General features: G+C 33.2%; 1 protein-coding gene across 1 annotated transcript in view; it reads right to left on the bottom strand.

Moving 5' to 3' along the window:
* The window catches only part of LOC130444091 (beta-alanyl-dopamine/carcinine hydrolase), a 51,723-nt gene extending 47,494 nt beyond the window's left edge, over positions 1-4,229 (bottom strand). Inside the window, exon 1 of the mRNA XM_056779079.1 lies at positions 4,097-4,229. Within this exon, the coding sequence (XP_056635057.1) occupies positions 4,097-4,192 (96 nt within the window). The 5' untranslated portion in view covers positions 4,193-4,229. The remainder of the gene's footprint in view (positions 1-4,096) is intronic.
* Positions 4,230-18,317: the final 14,088 nt, after the last annotated feature.

The raw sequence follows: 18,317 nt of genomic DNA, 5'->3' as shown, positions 1-18,317 counted from the left end.
ATATGTTAAATATGTGTCACATGGACGTGATAATGCAACTATATTATGTGGAATTCATATTTTATGCAGCTAGCGCGGAATGCATTAATACTTTCTCTGAGGAAATTATAGCTTTTACAAAAAAAGTGTGAAGGAACTTTTTTGTCCAAAAAACACCCTACAACATAGTATTTTTATTTTCTTTTGTCTTTATCACAGACTGAAATAGTTAACAAAAATGCTCTAACCAACACAGCTGCATAAACCATCATCCAAGAAACGAAGACAAGGGAATTGAATATGTTTTTCACTAGCTGAGTTTCGTTACAAAAAATTGCTAATACTCGTTAAAAGTTCCGTAAGGTAAAATGAATCTCTAACAAACGCAAACATAAAATCGACCATTACTACAATATTTATGCCAAATTTTTCTTTTTTGGTGTATTTTAAATAAAGTGTAATTTTTTATATAAAAAGTTCTACTCAATATTTTTTATTTTATCCTTTCCAGTTTTATAAGACTAAAAATAGTTTTAGAGTAAAAGTTTTTTTAATAAGAATTGACTTTTTCTTTCACGTGAGATACTTGTTTACGAAATTTTGAACTATAGAAAATTTTTTTGGAACCTAGTTTAATTGAAAATGCTTTTAGTGAGTGAAAACTATTTGATACAGCTTTAGATACAACAATAAAACAGGGTGCCATTAAAAGAAACGATGCACAAACATCCATTCAGTTAGCAGCATATGCAGATGACATCAAAAAATCAATAGCTTAAGCAAAAAATAATTAGAAACACACAAGAAAATGATCGAAAAATCATAAACATAGAATAGTTTTGAACAAGATTAAAGGTAAGGTTAGATCGTATGGCATCAATACTCGGTCGCTAGCCAATTCGTTTTTCAGTTTGATGAATGCAGTCGAGTGATTAGGTATAAAGCAGGTCTAGGCATGTCAGCTATAGCCCGAACCTTTTCAGGGCTTTTAGATATCTTGTTGTGTTCAATAAGATGCCCAAGGTATTCGATTTTTTCCTGGAATAGTATGCATTTTTGTTTGTTTCAATTTTTAATGCACTCTTCTTTGGTGGTGCCATGTCGTCAAAATACGATTTAGTATTAGGTAGGCCTTGTAGAATTTGATCAACTATGCGGTTGAATTCGCTAGGAGCGACTTTGATCCCAAAACTCTAATTCTCTAAACTTCTAATTTCATGATGGCACTGCTTTCACCATGACCTCACAACAACAAGTGAAGAGCCTCAAGTAGAAAGAATTTAAGTACCACAACCAAGTTATCTAAATACACAAAGCTGCTATTAGATTTATTCTCACATACGCCGAGGAAATTATGTATCTCGTGAAGACAGAAGAAAACCTAAGAATAAGGTAGTAGAAGAAATAGTGCAAGGACAAAACATAGTTGATTTTTAAAATGGTATGGATATGTAGGGAGATGGTAACCGGATTTCACAATAAAAAAGTGAAAGATAACAGTAAAATTGAATAGTGCATAGTTACATTGTAGGCGGCCAAGGGGTCGTTGAGCACATAGGCTTTCAAATAGGCCCCTCGTGCCTCACTTGATGTTACTAAAGGCCGATATCCTTTGCGAAACCGCTTAAACGCTTTGGCTTGAACCCTTTAAAGTGTTTAAACCACGCTCGTGTTAGTGTATGACCCATGGTGTGGAGATGACGTTTTAGATAGAAGTGTCCGGTCACTAGTCGGATTCCTCGCCTGTTTAGATGGTGCAGTTGTTTGGTGTGAGTCGCACAAGGTTCATCTATATAATGAATTTAGAGCCTCTATGTGAGTTCGCCGATCATAGTCTGGCGAGTGAGTCCGCCTCGTCGTTGCCTTTGTTGCCTGAGTGACCGGGCACTCAAACGAGCTGGATCTTGCAGCCATCACTCACCAGATTTTGTAGGACTTTCTTGCACTCCAGCACTTGTCTAGAGCACTCCTTATCAGCCGTTATGATTTACTAAGCAGATTGAAATTACTTTGTTCCTGTGGCGTCGATTTAGTATGGTGCATCCGCATTCGATCTCAGCGAATACCTCGGCTTGGACGGCGGTAACGTATTTACCAAGCGAAAAATATTAAGTAATAATAAATAAGTAGCAAGTAGAATTATAAATTTCACTTTAATTGTTATTTTATCATTGATTACTTTCTTGCTTGTATATGTAGTGAGTTTTATAATTTAATGTATGCTTTTTAATATTTTATGCGTTGTTAATGGAATTTTTACTTTGTTCATTATATTGATAAATTTTAATCTATTTTCTAAATATTGAGATGTTTGCCCTATATAAATAGTATCGCAATAACTACAAGGTACTCGATATATAATATTTTCTTTTGTTTTCGGGTGTTGTGTAGTGAAATATTTCGATAACGTATTATGTCCTTTATGACTTATAGTAATATCATATTTATTAAAACTTTTTATAGTTGTTGTCCTTGTGAATATGTTAAGGAAAGGTGTTTTACATTTTCATAAATAAGTTTTGTTTTATTAACTATCGTATTTGTATATCCTTATTTTGAATACGGAATTTTTATTTTTTTGGAATGATTAATGCAGTTTTGGTTTTTTCAATCTAATTAATAATACCGAGCTCCATTTCATCCACAAATATCTCATTAAAATTAGTAATACATCTTTAGTGAAATTATAATTCTTTGTTTCTGGCAGAGGCATCTATTTGTCAAATACTATAGTTTTATAGCATTTTATTATAAAAATTAAGGTAATAAATTCACTCGATAATCGATATTATAATTAAGTTTTTTATTGAATCATGTATTGTCATCAAAAACGAGAAAATATGCGAAACTACAAGTCAATAGATTGTTTAGAATTTGAATAAAAGCTTGCAACTAAATAGACAAACAAAGAAACGAACAGACAAACTAACTGAGAAGTTAATTAATGTGTGGTAATGATATGAAAATTGTAAAACAAAACATCGACATAAAAAAACGGATTACTGTTATTGGAGTAAATTATTCTTGGAAATGAAAAATTATTGCTTAATATTGATTAGCAAAGCTTGGGAAAATTTTCAAAGAATTGTGCATTATGAAGTTCTACCATCTAATCAAAATGTTCTTGCAAAACATTTTAATAAGGAGGGATGGTTTTAAAACACCCCGCCGTATTTTTTTAATCCAAATCACAAGATTTTTTCTATATTAATCACTTTAATAAATTCATTCAAAAATTTAATGAAAAACCACATAAATTATAATTGTACTGCAAAACATGATATGGTATGAGCCCCCTTGGTAACTTGCTGGATGCGATATTGTTTCAGGTTTTTCTAAAGAGATAACGTTGGTATTCGATATATGGTTGTCAAATATCGAGATTCGAGAAATTCAACGGTTCTAGCATCTTGAATATGTCAATAGAACTACAAAAGCAAGATATGGTTCCAAAATTCTGCTAGCAACTTCACTTCTATTTGATGATATAAGAGATTCTATCTCTTGCAACAAATTTATGTGCAAGATTTGCAGAATGTATATACTAATATTTAGATGCTCTGTGAATGTAGTCAATATAATTCACGTGAGCGAAGCCTTCATACAATATTATAAGAACAATAGAATTGTACATGAGATTAGTTACAACATAGCAATAGATTTGTTTTCAACACATTTTTTTGTAACACGGGAAGCCTATATAAGATAAAAATATAGGTATTTTCCCACTTTCGCGCCCCCTAGGAGAAAATGGGGCTGATACCAGCTTTGCTTGTCTGAAGTACGACTCTTTAAAACATTCTATAGAAGCAGCTGAGATTATTTTTCAAAAATAGTTAAAATAAAAGTGAGAAAGAGAGGAATTTACATGAGTAATATTTCGTATATGGATGATATTAGTAAGAAACAGTTAACTCGGATGTATTCAAAACACTTAACCTTCGGTCTTTGAAGACGATAACCTGGTTGTGGAAACGCGCGTAAGACAGAAATTCCATTAAAACAAATTGAAGAAAAGTAACCACGCTAAGCAAAATATGGAGAATAAAGGATTGGAATGAGAAATAGCAGGTAGGAAACTAAAATTATTTTATAATAAAGTAAGATATAAACTTACAACATTGAATCCAACTTCATAATAAGTACCCTTCGTGTATAGGATTGGAATATTTTGTCTACGAATATTTTTCGTTAAATTATTAGAACTTGCCATTTTAAATAGTTAATTAGAACTGTTACGGTAATTTTACGTTATCAGTCTTCTTCCAAGCCATATAAATACATCCTGTTTGGATAATCCCTTCTACCCACGTTACAATTTTATCTTTTAACAGGTCCGGAATACTCGTATTGATTAAATATTTCATAAAAAGAATAACACTTTTAAAATCAATCGATAATATGTTGCCAACCATTATACAAGAGGAGGACAGAATGACAATTTTTCTTATGCATATTATTGAATTCAAATAGAAAATAAACTTTTCCCTATACAACACAACAACTTGTGTTAAGTAGTTTGTCTAGTACAATCATTTGATATTTGGTGTTTTGAAAGGAAGTTGCCATTCGTGCCCCATATTGAATATTTAGTGCTTATCATAGTAGCGGTGTGCGAGCGAAGCAAGCGCGCAACGATCACGTCGCGCACGCATAGTGGATTAGTTGCGGATGCGAAACGAGATCGCTGCAAACTGCGCGTACAAACATCAATCCGTACTTCAATCCTTACTTGAGTTCGTAACGAGACACGAATGTGATGGAACGTAGATGCTGACTCGTATCATCATGGTATCATTGGGAGATTCGGATATTGATACAGAGTGAAGCAGAGAATTTAGTGATCGTACTTAAAAGAACGCATGGGAAGAGGATAAAGTGATTACAAAGTAAATTCAAATGCTGAATAAAGACAGAAAAAGTGGTGAAAGTGAATTCGAATACAACTTTCCGTTATCTCTGGTTGAAGATTTAAACTCATTTCATCCAGATTATCAAATGGAGATCATGGGATTTTAAAAAAATAAAAGCATATGTCTATGAGACACCAAGTGTTTATGATGAAAACAGTAACACTGAAGATACAATTTATAATGATTTTTTTTCTAAATAGTAATTTCCCAAATCTTAGTACTTACTACCATTGTGAAATAATTTAATCGTTACTGTAAAACCATCGTTCTTTTGATAATTGGTGAGTAACTTATAATCAACCGATTAATAATATTGATGAAGTATAATACAATACAAGTCTTTCTTCAAGTGTCATTGATAATCTTAAATGTGTGTCTTCATGTCTTAAGTCAGTTTGTATCAGATGCAACAACTGTAGGTCGTGACATTCGCAGGTGAGTACGAAATTTTTATGGATTATTTTTTATTCGTTTGCAAAACAACACAAAGTAGTCGCTCTCTTCCATTCGATTAATGGATAATTGGTCTTTCCAAACTCGTCGATCCTCTCGTATTCGTCTCCGACGTCCTCTCGTCGCAGCCGCGGCGTCTTCGGCACTCATTCGTTGCGCGCTCGTTCCTTCCCGCAGCCGCTCGCAAGCCGCTAGTATTATAAGACTGTTAGCATCTAATAGCGGTTATATAAAGAAATCTCTTTCTGACTCATTCTAATATTGAAACTTTCATGAAAATATAAATATAATTCATGACAAAATTAGTCAATAAAATTGAGCGACGTATAGATAAGCGATTGTGAGCTTGGCGTCACGGCTTAATTACTTAGGTTTTACGGTGGGGCAAAAATGTGTGTTGTCATAGTAACTATCTTATAAAATTTCTAGAAAAAGTCTTCAAATCGCAATAAATCGGTTCAGCTTTCGAAATAATTGGGAAAGACTTCCGTATCATGTCGGTGACGGAAGTCTTTGGTATGTAGTTTGGATTGTTGGGGAGGACTCAAAATATGCAACCATTCATTGCGGAATTAAAAAGGGGCGGAGTTATGAAAAATTTTGAAAAAGTTATTGAAACGAGAAAATTGCATGAACGGCATATAAATTGTGAATAAATTGCTTCAAATAACAAAACTTATAACGAGCCTAATCTAGCCTTTGAAGGGTGGGGGGTGACGCATCAGGGGCGGATTTCTTCCAATCTGATAGTGTGGGACCCTCACCAACTTAAACCACCCCTTATTTCATCATGTGCGGGACCAATTCCTTGCTGGAACGTAACATAGCACACATTCTTTCCTCATTCTTCGATCATATTTCTGTCGTTTTCCTATTTCTGTTATGGAATGGACAATTTTGTTATAGGACTCTTTTGTTTTAATGATTTTTTTAAAGAAATTATTTATTGTTAAATTTCCTACCATCGTCTGTAGGTCCTGTCTCTCTGCAGCAGTAAAATTTGCCCCGCGTTGTCGAGAGTGCCACATACGCCGCACAAATTATTTAAAATTGTCCCTATGCTGTCTATATAAGCTTCAAAGGACCCATGCCTAATCCCTACGTAAAAAACTAATACGTTTTCTTGTACCAGATTCTGACCGGTATTAATTTGTTTTGTTAACTGGGTATTTGTTATCTCTAGTTCCCATTCCAGTTGCTATAAATTTAACATTTGATTTCTAACATATTTTTCCTTTTTTTCATATTGTATTCGTACATATCGCTTCTTTCTTTAGCCATTAGGTGTATAAGTAGGGTACCAGTGAGTACCTGTAGAGACAATGTTACTTTTATCCACGGTCTTCTTTGCCCTTTAGTAATAATATCTTGAAATTTGGCTTTATCGAGAGCTCTGATCTATATCAGTGACCCATCTAGCACCGTGGAGTGGACTAACTCTAAATACATTTTTCTTTTCCCCATACTGGGCCCCTCTATATTCGGCATGATTTTCATAAAAGCTGTAGTTTTAATTTCTGCTTTTTTCGCTGTCAAAATTATATGTTTTGATAGACGTAAGCTAGAATCGAGACATATCCCGAGATACTTTACGTGTTCGGATATAAATATTTGACCTATTCCTAGTGCCTTTCAGCATGATGATTTTCGTTTCCTACCATATCCTATTGTATGTCGTATATAATTTCATTAAATATCTGTTCAGAGTCCAAATTAAAGAGCATTGGTGATAGAATGCACACTTGTCTTAACTCTCTTCATAATTCAGTCTGTGAATGATAGGAAATCCATAGAGAAAAGCTGTAGCACCTACAAGCATGCTTCTTAAAGCCGTATAGCCACTTGGTAGACTTTGCAATGTCCGGGGTTTATAATAGATCAATAGATCAGTATTAGCGAGCTAGATTCATGAGCTTTACGCTCTATCTAATCAAATAATCTATGGTGCGTTCCGCTAAGCACTCACGACAATCACGTTCACAACCACGGTCTTTCCCGTTCCAATTAGTTCAAAACGTTATAATGGTAAACCTAAGTAGAATGAATTATGAAATGTTCTGAGCATTGGAGGAAATGGCAAAGTAAAATATAAAGCAAAAGTTTTAAGAGGTCATGCTACAATCTGTGAGTTATTAATTTTTTTGGTGGAATGTTTAACTAATATACATTCATAAAATCGAAATGCCTTCTGCAGCGATAGTAAAATTTGGCGATGTGTCTCAAAAATACTTCAAAAGTACTTATAGTATCCTTTTTCACATCAAATAATAAGGTAGATTTCCATGGTTGCAATTTATGTTGCCTTGAGTTTTTCAAATTATGCCAGTTCTTGCCAAGTTTTGACATGGGTCCCAATCGTTAGTCACGACGTCATTAGTGACGTTTTAGCCAAACCATAAGGATCATAGTCGCTATGTGGAACGTTCAAAACAGTATTTAAGATGCTGTGAAGGCTAAGTGGAACGCACTTTCTGTTATCAAAATAGTTCACCTTAATTTTTTAAATATCGTTTGAATCAAAATCTTCATTGTAAAAAATATGGACTAGCATAATGAGGCACTGTGAACAAACTAGCCGATGGCAATTCTTTCAAAAATTATTCCTTCAAGTGTGCTAGTTGAATGGCAAGCTCTCGTTGAGTAACTAAGTATATACATTGTAGACGAACAGTTTATGACAGAAGTTCAAGCCACATACTACATATCTCAAATTTTAAAAATTTTATGTCATTATTTCTCATAAAATATAATAGAAGACATTACTGCAACAAACTAAACATTGGCCCATTAATAGGTAATCTGTAATTATCAGTAAACAATGATAAAGCACATTAAATTCATTACCTAAAATAATTAGCTTCTAATCGAGAGAAAAACACTGAAAACTCCGATTATGTCGCTAACAAAATGCTCCATTACATCTAATCAATAAATGAGTTTTTGGTTTATATTTTGTATATTAAAAGTAGAATTCTAATGATCGAATATCTTGACTTGACAATTACCCTGACTAAGAAAGATCCTAAATCGGGGGAGTGGGGTATGCAACTTTCCCCTGTGATGAAATGAAATAATGATCCTGTATCGGATAGATCACCTATCAGCTGATTGGTGATGTTAGCCCAAGACAAGTTCCCGTACGATTATTGATGGAAATTAAAAATTAATCTGTTCTCATTACCTTATTATCGTAAATTTTTCCACATTATCTTTGTACAGTCATTATAGGGGGTTAATTTCGGAATGTCGACATACCCAGTATATTACCACGTAAAAAATTGTATTTTGGCATCCTAAAACTATTCTCAAAACTCAAAAACAAAAATTCAATGGTTGCAAGTCGTTAATATTAATATCTCGTCTTCTATGAGTTTTACGCTATTTGTATTAATTATCAATATTGTAGAGAATTGAATTCTATACAACTTTTGTATTTAACATTTTTTTATACCTTGATCTGTTTTCGAGATAGAGGGCGTAGAGCGCGCGATCAGAGAATTATTTAAGGTCAACTGGTAGTCCCGATCAAAAACTCGTAATATTAAGGTCATTTTCATTAACTTTTAGATTACGAGGATGTATTGAAAAAATCTTAGCCTACTATAGAATCAAACAAGCAAACAAAATTTCAATGTCAAAATATTTTATTACTCAAGATATTCTCCTCTTAATTGGATACAATTATTACAGCGAACCTGCAACGTCTCTAGACCTTGCAAAAAAACTGTTTCTTCTTGCTCTGCATAGCAGACCTCCTCAGTTGTTATTACCACCTCGTTAAAAGAAAATTTACGATCTTATAAACTTTTTTTCAGTTGAGGAAAGAGATAATAGTCGGACGGGGTCAAATCCGGTGAATAAGGGGGGTGTTCTAGTAATTCAAACCCTAAATCACGAATTTTTTGCTTGGCAACATGAGATTTGAGTGCAGAGGCGTTGTCCTGTAAAAACAAAACCCCTTTGGATAGCTTTCCGCGTCTTTCTCTTTAATGTTTTACCGTAGAGTGGTCAGTAATCAATCAAAGCAATCCCAAAAAACTGAAGTAAGAACTTATCCAGCAGATTTTTGGACATGAAATTTCTTAGATCTTGGAGAACCAGAGTGTCGCCATTCCATCGATTGTTGCTTTTATTCTGGATCGTAGAAATGTACCTAAGTATCCATAGTAACAATTCGGTTTAAGAAGTCCACATCGTTTCCAAATTGAGCACAGATCGAACGTGATGCTTCTACCCTTGCACGCTTTTGATCAACATTCAAACATTTAGGGATCCATTTTGCAGCAATTTTTCTCATGTCCAAATTGACGTGAATTATATGATGAACGCATTCGTATAAAATATTCAGTGCTTCAGATATCCGTTTCAGCCCAATTCGGGAGTCTGATAAAATTATGTTATGAATGCATCGATATTTTCGGGAACTGACACAGAAACTGACCTTCCCAATAGGTCATCATCTTCAATGGAAAATTTATCTCTTGTGAAGCTTGCAGTCCAATTTTCACGGTCGCATACGAAGAACATTGATCACTAAGGGTATTAAGCATATCTTCGTAAATCTGCTTACCTCTTAACCCTTTCAAATACAAATACTTGATGATGGCTCGATACTCCAATTTTTCGATTTTCTCAATTTAGGTGGACATCTTTTTCCTTTTAATTTATTGCGCAACTCTGGTTTACTTTTTTAACGTCAAACTTTTCACTGACACTTCTAATAAGTTATTGTTCGTTGCTATGGTAACGCATTATTTTGTTTATGCATGGAACTGCTCTAGGCTAACTAGATATCAAGACATCCTCGTAAATTCAATCTTTCTTTCTAATAATTTTTAAATTTATCAATTCATTAACACTCATAATCTCTTTCGGTAATTGAAAAATTAGTAAGGGATGTAATTTAATTACATTGTAATTATATTCTCACTTATACTAATAGCATTTGAAGTAGAAAATAATTAAGTACATCTCATTTAAAATCTATAAACTTGCTACAGAATTTGAACAAGAAAGCTGTCCAGTTCAGAGATTATTTGAGAGTGGAATGCAAACCTTATTAGCAGTTTATAATGCTCCGAAATCGGTGGATAGCATTGATCATCTCTGTCAAGTCAACAAAGTCGAACAAACCTGTGTAGTTATCAAATATTCCATCAACTTGGTTAGGCCATGATTTAAAACCCCATGGATAGGATTAGACCATGCGTATCGAATTCCTTGAACCTATCATGACTATTTCACGACCTGCACCAGATTAACTACTCAATACAATATTCTGTAACTGCAAAAGTGGCTGTAGCTCAAGATGACTTAGAGTCAAATGTCGTTGAAAAAGAAGAAGAGAAACTTGAAATTCTGCAACAGAGGGGCGATGACGACGATGATAAAGAAGAAGATGGAGAAGAAGAAGAAAATTAGAACTTGTTCTTAAAATTTTTATTAATTTCGACAATATTAAATCTATAAACCTTAATAATACGAGTTTTTTATCGAGCCTACTAGTTGACCTCAGATAATTCTCTGACCGCGCGCTCTACGTCCTCTATCTCGAAAACAGTTCAAGGTATAAGAAAATGTTGAATACAAAAGTTGTAGAGAATTGGATTCTTTACAATAATGGTATTTAATACAAATAGCGTAAAACTCATAGAAGACAAGATATTTGCAAAATATGTGAAAAAAATCGATTTTTGTGACCTTCGACCACTTGCGACGATATCAATTTTGATAATAGTTTTAGGATGCCAAAATACAATTTTTTACGCGGTTATATACTGAGTATGTCGATATTCCGGAGTTAATCCACTAATTCTCTACAATATTGATAAGAAATAAGCGTAAAACCTATTACGAGATCCAAGATTTTCCACGATATTTATGGATTTTCACATTGACTCTGAAAACTAACAAGCTATTGATTATCTCGAAAAGTACACGGACTGCAAGCATTAATAAGTACCTGACTATATTAGACTGCTCATACAAACATTTGCAGGTAATTAGCAACTTAATAAGTGAGAGAAAAAAAAACGACAAAACCTGATTGCATTTGCCCACTAATATACTAAGGTTCTATATAAAGGTTCTATCATAAGGCTATTATATCTCTCAGTTCCGACAGACAGTGAATATGATCTGAACTACTTTATCGCGATTCAGGTTATGGTCGGTTAATCCTAGAAGCTCTTTAATCCCTTCTTTGGACCGGTGGTGCTAAACTCGTCGCCAAGATCACCTGTTTCATTAATCCGACAACTAAATTGGTCGCTGGAATTTAAGGGTTCATTTAATTCATGTGGGTGAATTCATCGCCGAATTTTTATATCGGCCGAAAAAACCGAAAAACAAATGGTACACTTAACTTTGACTAATTTATTATTCAATACCAATATTTATATAATAGCACCTAAATGTTAAATTTACCAAGTACACTATCGCAGTCTTTAACATATTTCTCATAGAAATTAGTAATAACAACAAAACTTCAACATTCTTCTAAATTTTCAGGAAACTCAATAAATAGCCAAACACTTTTTTACACCCACACAGTAGGAGGACGATATATGTGGATTGTGAGACAATAAATCGAATACGATACAGCCCTCCATTTCACTTGGATTGGAGATGTCTTTAATCCATAATCAGAACTTAATCCAATCGACTTAATCTGTCGATACCATGCTTCTTGTAAATAGACCTGGAAGGATTTTAGGGCGACTACAAATAGATATTTCTTCTAATGCAGGCAACATCAGTAAGTAAGTAACTGACAGTGGCGGATTTGTTGCTGAAGCTCGACAAATAATTTGTGAATGCCTTTCACTTGACTTTTTATTGCATACACTTGAAATTATTTCCTTTACAATTCATTTTTCTATGGCCACACTTCCATGATATTTCTCCACGTTCCAAAACCTTCTTTTTCGAAAACGTAAAATTTTCGCAAACAATCAAACTTCTAGGTACGTTTCAATAACTGACACTGATAGTTTTAACTATGATTCATTTCGTTTCGGTAGAAATAGCAATTAGTTAAAGTAAATTGACAAGAAACTTTTAATTTTGGATTTGAAGTATTCCCTTCTTCATGTCATTGTTAGCGATACTTTTGGAAATGCAGGTAAAGGGATTAACTTGGGGCAAATTTAGACGTGATTCAACATTAAAATAGAATATCTTGTAGTTCAGGACAAGAAGCTTATTTTTAAGAAAGTAAGTGCGCAGAACTATTTTTACTTGCTCAAAGAAAATAATTTCCATGCTAACTCAATTCCTGTGTACTTTACGTTTATACTTTAAATACCCTTACTCTTACTCTTCTCCGGTCAGCAAGTCAAAACACCTAATAACATTTTACTAACCAGTGACCTTACTTCCTTACCACCTAAAAACTTTTACTATTCATCAACTTTTACACCTCTTGAAAGTTTACTTCAGTTCGACATTCAGCTTCTTTTTCTTTTTTGAGGTCTTAATTGTAGGGTGAATTAGTATTTATATAATTATTCACAACAAATACTCCAGTGTATCATAAAGTTTCATTAATGATACCTTCACTGGAAAACAAAATATGATAATATAAAAAGGAGAAACCAACCAAAATTAGAGATTAGTCATCTTTAGTAATCTTAATGAAAATTCCATAGTTAGGGTTTTAATTTGTAAAGAGCAGTAAATGCCGCAAATATATTAACTAAAAACTCTTAATAACATAGATTAAAGAAAATAGTGCAGATGATAATTTTTTATAAGCGCTTTTTGGGATACTTTTAGAATAATCTTGGCAATCTGGAAAACAACAAGGCTGCTTACAGAAAAAGTTGAAAAAATAGTAAAATATTTGGTGTCTCTAGTTTAACAGGCCTGTTCTTTACACTATGTACCTAGTGGAAGACCTTGCAAATTGAAATTGTAATCCCAACAGAGATAATATTATATGAACTATAATAATTGTTGAATCACCGCCCACAACATATAAGCCTTTGGAATGCCGAGGGTTGGGTATTTACCATACAATAACAAAAAAACTAGACAACAAGCAAACCAACAACAATGTTAACACTACAGAAAATTAATCAACTTTGACTTTTTATGACACAAAAACTGATTGTAACCATAATAACTTGACGTTATTTTTTTGATGGAGACCTTGATAAGGAATTTACACACATAGAAAGTAATTATATAAAGACGCTTTTTTATATTAAAATAGTATATAACTCTTTAATAAACAATTATATTTAAAATGTATAAAGTATGCTTGAAGATATTATTGATAATCCCCCGTAAGATATATCATAATTCATTTTTAAGGCAACAACTTTCAAAGACAAGTACGTCACACTGCAATGTTGATATAAATCTTGTGAGAAGATCGCTGAGGGAAATCAGTTTTTACGTAAATTTCTCTACTCCTCTGGAAAATTGATAACAATTTTTCAAAACTACGACAAATTCATTTTACATACAAAAAAATTTTAGTAACAATTTTATCGAATTTTTACTTTCTTCTGAAAAACACAGTCAAATGACGTTTAAGGAGATTTTTTCTTTTCTTCCAACAGTTACCCAATAAATACATTTCTTCACAAGAGAAGTAAAAAAATCGTCGCACTCTGGGAGAGTATTTTCTACAAAAAATATGCTATTACTAGCTTTTTGTCCGTCCGCCCGTTTGTCTGTTACATCTCCTCACAGGAAGCATGTAGAGAGCTTGGGATTTTTGCATTCAATCCCTGTAGATGTGCCGAAATGAAATATATAGGCATTATAAGGAAATAGGTATTTATGCAATAAGTGAGTAAAGTAAAACTTTTTTCGCGAGTAAGACGGCAATTCCTACGAGTCAAAAAAGTTACTTTACTCATTACGTCCGAAGACTTAAAAATTCGACAAAACTTTTATCAATTTTTAGTTTGCCATAGTAATATTAAAAGTACAACTGTGAGCATTATTAGTTTGAAGTGAAGAACAAGTTACATTACTATTGATTCTTGACTTAGCTAGTGATTATTGGATTGTTCGTAGGATCGTGAACATTTACAATGTTGCTTGAGGTCGGTATAGTTGTTCCCGTTAAAAATTTCACTGCGGAATACATTTTGTTTAATATTGAGTCGTCTACGTAACCCTCCGCAACTGTGTTGGATTTCCACCCATCGTGCTTCTTTAGTTGAATTATATCACCCCCGGAATCCACTAATACTGACGCCGAAGAGCATCGAATTGTATGCCCAGTGTAGTTTTTTCGATTAGGTAAATTCAAATATGTTGCGATAAGCGAGGGAATTTTTGAAAAGGTATTGATACCTACAACTAGGGTTTTGCATTTTCCATTTCTATACAGCAAAATATAATGATCTGTTTTGACATTTGTGGGTCGTTGATTTTAAAATTTTTTATTATATATGTTGACCAAGTTTAAACTATTGTCAGATATTCCACCAATAACAGTAAATCGACGTTGAACATAAGTTTTTGTATCAGATGCTCTGATAATTAAAACATTTCCGTTATTATTAATTTATAATTTTTATAATTCCTCCCTCCCAGAGCTCCTTCCGAATATTAAAACAACCTGAAAGATGTTACAAATAATATTTATAATATAATAAATGATCGACTGGAGCTTGAAACAGAAACTTCATATCTTCACGGGCAAATGTTTATAACCAACTTATTTTAACTAACTTATTTTTCAAGTATGCAATGAGTTTCGAGTATTTACTGATGTCTACGTGGTTATTCACCATTAAGGTGCTTTTCAGTTTTGATTAAGTCGACCAAAGTGCTGAAGAGTTTCACATTTTGAGTTTAGTTTCAAAGTAAGCTAGAAACACTCTTTTTGTGAAGCTGTTTATGCATTTTTTAGTAAGCCACTCCATAAAAGAATTAAATTCCTTCAAATACTGTTCCCTGGATTTCTCAGAGAGAAGATTCATAGTCACTGCAGTTGCCGATTCATCAACATCTTCTGGTGTACAGTTTTCTTCACTATTACTCTCCATCACTAATAATAATACTACATTAATTAGACACAAAACTTTTTGTCGCGCTTTTTGACCAATTCAGAAATTACATTCTTTATGAATGTAAATGAATGAAAAAAAAAAATGAATATTATAACTAATGTAGAAAAAATTAAATTAACCAAAATGTTATCCAATTGATTCTATTGGCCATATGACATGAATAGTCGTGAATCGACATCAATCGACGTCAATTTCGCAAACCAATTATTTTAAGAACAAAATTATTAAATAAATAAATTTTTCTTGTTTTATTTCTCATGGAAACTTCCTTTTATAAATTAAAATTTTTGTTTCTTCTTCTTTTCTTGCGCTGAGAGTGTGACAGCTTTTTTAATTGTATTGTAAAAAATACGCTAAAAATATGAATGTTCAAAGGAGGAGTATTGAAAAACATATGGAATTTGAAAAAAATTTCATTTTTTATCTTGAGTGATTTGAATTTTCACTTGAGTATTGTTTCTAAGCTTTTTACTTAACTGGAGTCCTCAAATAAATTTTTTCAATTAATGTTTGTAGCTAAATCTGCTTGATTGAAATTTTAAAAAAGTCCAGTAGCTGCTTTTAGTTAAGATAGATAAGACAAATGAGTTATGAGTTAACATATAGCTCGTTTACATGCATCTTCATTGGCCTATTTCATTAATTAACTATTCTGGTTACTTCTATAGGTTACCATAGATATTTCAATATCTGAAAGAAATTAATGTGTCAAACATCGTAAGCAGCACATTCGCATGATTTTGCTACGTCAGACCGGCTGTAACGAAATTTTGTCCTCTAATTTGAAGCGATTATATTCAAGATATTTAAACAATACGTTTAATAATAAAATAACAGTATGTTGGTAATAAATAGACAACCACAAGATAACGAGTAACTTCTATTTCTATTATGACCACATGTATACCAAAATGAAAGATTTCACACGATTCGTATCTTTGAAAAACACTTTACGCAGAGAATACAAAAAATAGTAACAAAATTCCGATATATAATCTCACTTTAACCGATTGAAACTAAAAATATGACATTTATTTTGTTTTGTCGAGTCTCAAGAAATCAACAAAATGATTTACAGGATAAATAAAATAAGGTGTATGCGTACCTACTTGCAAGGTCAAAATATTGCACATCGCTTGACATTATGCAAGTCTTTTGCCATTATAGCTGCCACTAACAAAAATTCAATAAGTGAATTGAACAAACAATTTACTTAAAATTTGGTTCAATGTTTTGTGAACGGTTTAAAAATGATAACAAAACTAAGTAAGTAAGTTACAAAGTTTTCGAGCCGGATGGATAGGTTGGTTGTTAAGCCAAAAGTAACTAGATTTCTCCCTAGAAGTGCACGTAATAAAAATGACACCGAACCGATAATATTCGCAAGTGCGAGATCTTTCATGAAACAATCAGCTGAACTTCATCTGCACATGCTTTTTAGCAAGAAATATTGTACTTTACATTGCATTTCACGTTGTATTGCATCATATCAAGCGGCCTTAAAATTAAATCAACATTCACAAGTCTCGGTAGAAACTTACTTTCTTAAGGCCGGGACACACCTATAATGCATCCTTCCAATCCGACTACGATCATACAGTCGGACGAGTGTCTGAGAATGAAATGATACTAGAGTTTGAACAGCGTAGTACACACCTTTCCGACACGTGTCCGATCCATAGAGATATTACAGATAGAGTAGGCATGCTATAGGCGCCCATACAAGTGGGAGCGTCTGGCCGATAGAAAGAGAGAGAGAATAATTTATGTATTGCTGTCTCTGTCTAATGGCGCATGCGCGTTGATTAGATTTCATGTACGCACTTTACTGTTACCCGTTGAATCAGAGACACGCATGCGCAGTACGCAACAAAAGAAAGAGATAGAAATACATAAATGATTCTCTTTCTCTTTTCATTCGCGAGACGCTCTCACTTGTAGGCATGCCTACTCTATGGTAATATCTCTATGGTCCGATCCCAGTCCTACACGGTAATGCATCCGATAATGTTTGTTTTTTGTTACTAAATTGGTAAAAACAGTACCGAAACGCAAACTACAAAGATATGATCTGGAAAAAATGTGCAAAGGAATTAAATGTCAAAGGTACAGTACAGATTAAATATAATCCTTACTTATTACACACAAAATAGACGCATAAACACAATATTCGATGCTAAGCATATTTTTCTTGTTTACTTTTTCCCACCATGACAGATACGGAGTTTTTGATTTTATAAATACCGAGTTGTTTTTATTTAAATCCAAATATCGATAGCCTTGACTATAAGATCAAAATACTTATAAGCAATAAAACCTAGCAAAAATTTTTATCTATTGTTTATTTATTGTCTTTTTGTTAATCCGTAGCCTACCTATAGACAAATTTAATGAGTACATTGTATAGCTGTAATAAATCAGGCCGATAATAAGAAAATCAAACAAAATTAAATTATATAAGTCGACGATCTTGCCACTTTACACTACCCTCTGGAAATTGTTTGAACTTCTCCCCCAAATTAAATGCTTCGCGATTTTCCCCTCCGCCGTGTCGAGGAAAGTTCTGAAGATAAGATCTTTCCTCTCAAGTCGTATCATCAGTACTGTCGAATAGTTCACGCACACTGTAGCCCTCGTTATTTCCAATGAAATTGTTAGGACAAAGTTTCTTGGAGTTCCAACAGGTTGAATGCCGCCATCGACATTCTAAAACATTGGTAAAATTTTGTCTCGTCCTCCAACAGATGAGATAAAAGTGTAGAATATTCTCCTTCTACAGATCTTCTTTTCCAAGTAGAATGTACCCAAAATCTGGGTTTTCCTCTTCTCCATGAAATCTCTCCGGTATTCTTTATCTTCCTCTTTTAAACAAAGTGCCACCATGGCTAAATCGAAGTTGCTCAAATTTTTTAACATTGTGCGCACGGAAACTTTCGCG

The sequence above is a fragment of the Diorhabda sublineata genome, chromosome 5 (assembly GCF_026230105.1).
Source record: "Diorhabda sublineata isolate icDioSubl1.1 chromosome 5, icDioSubl1.1, whole genome shotgun sequence".
Classification (NCBI taxonomy): Eukaryota; Metazoa; Arthropoda; class Insecta; order Coleoptera; family Chrysomelidae; genus Diorhabda; species Diorhabda sublineata.
This window is presented reverse-complemented; position numbering and strand designations above follow the sequence as displayed.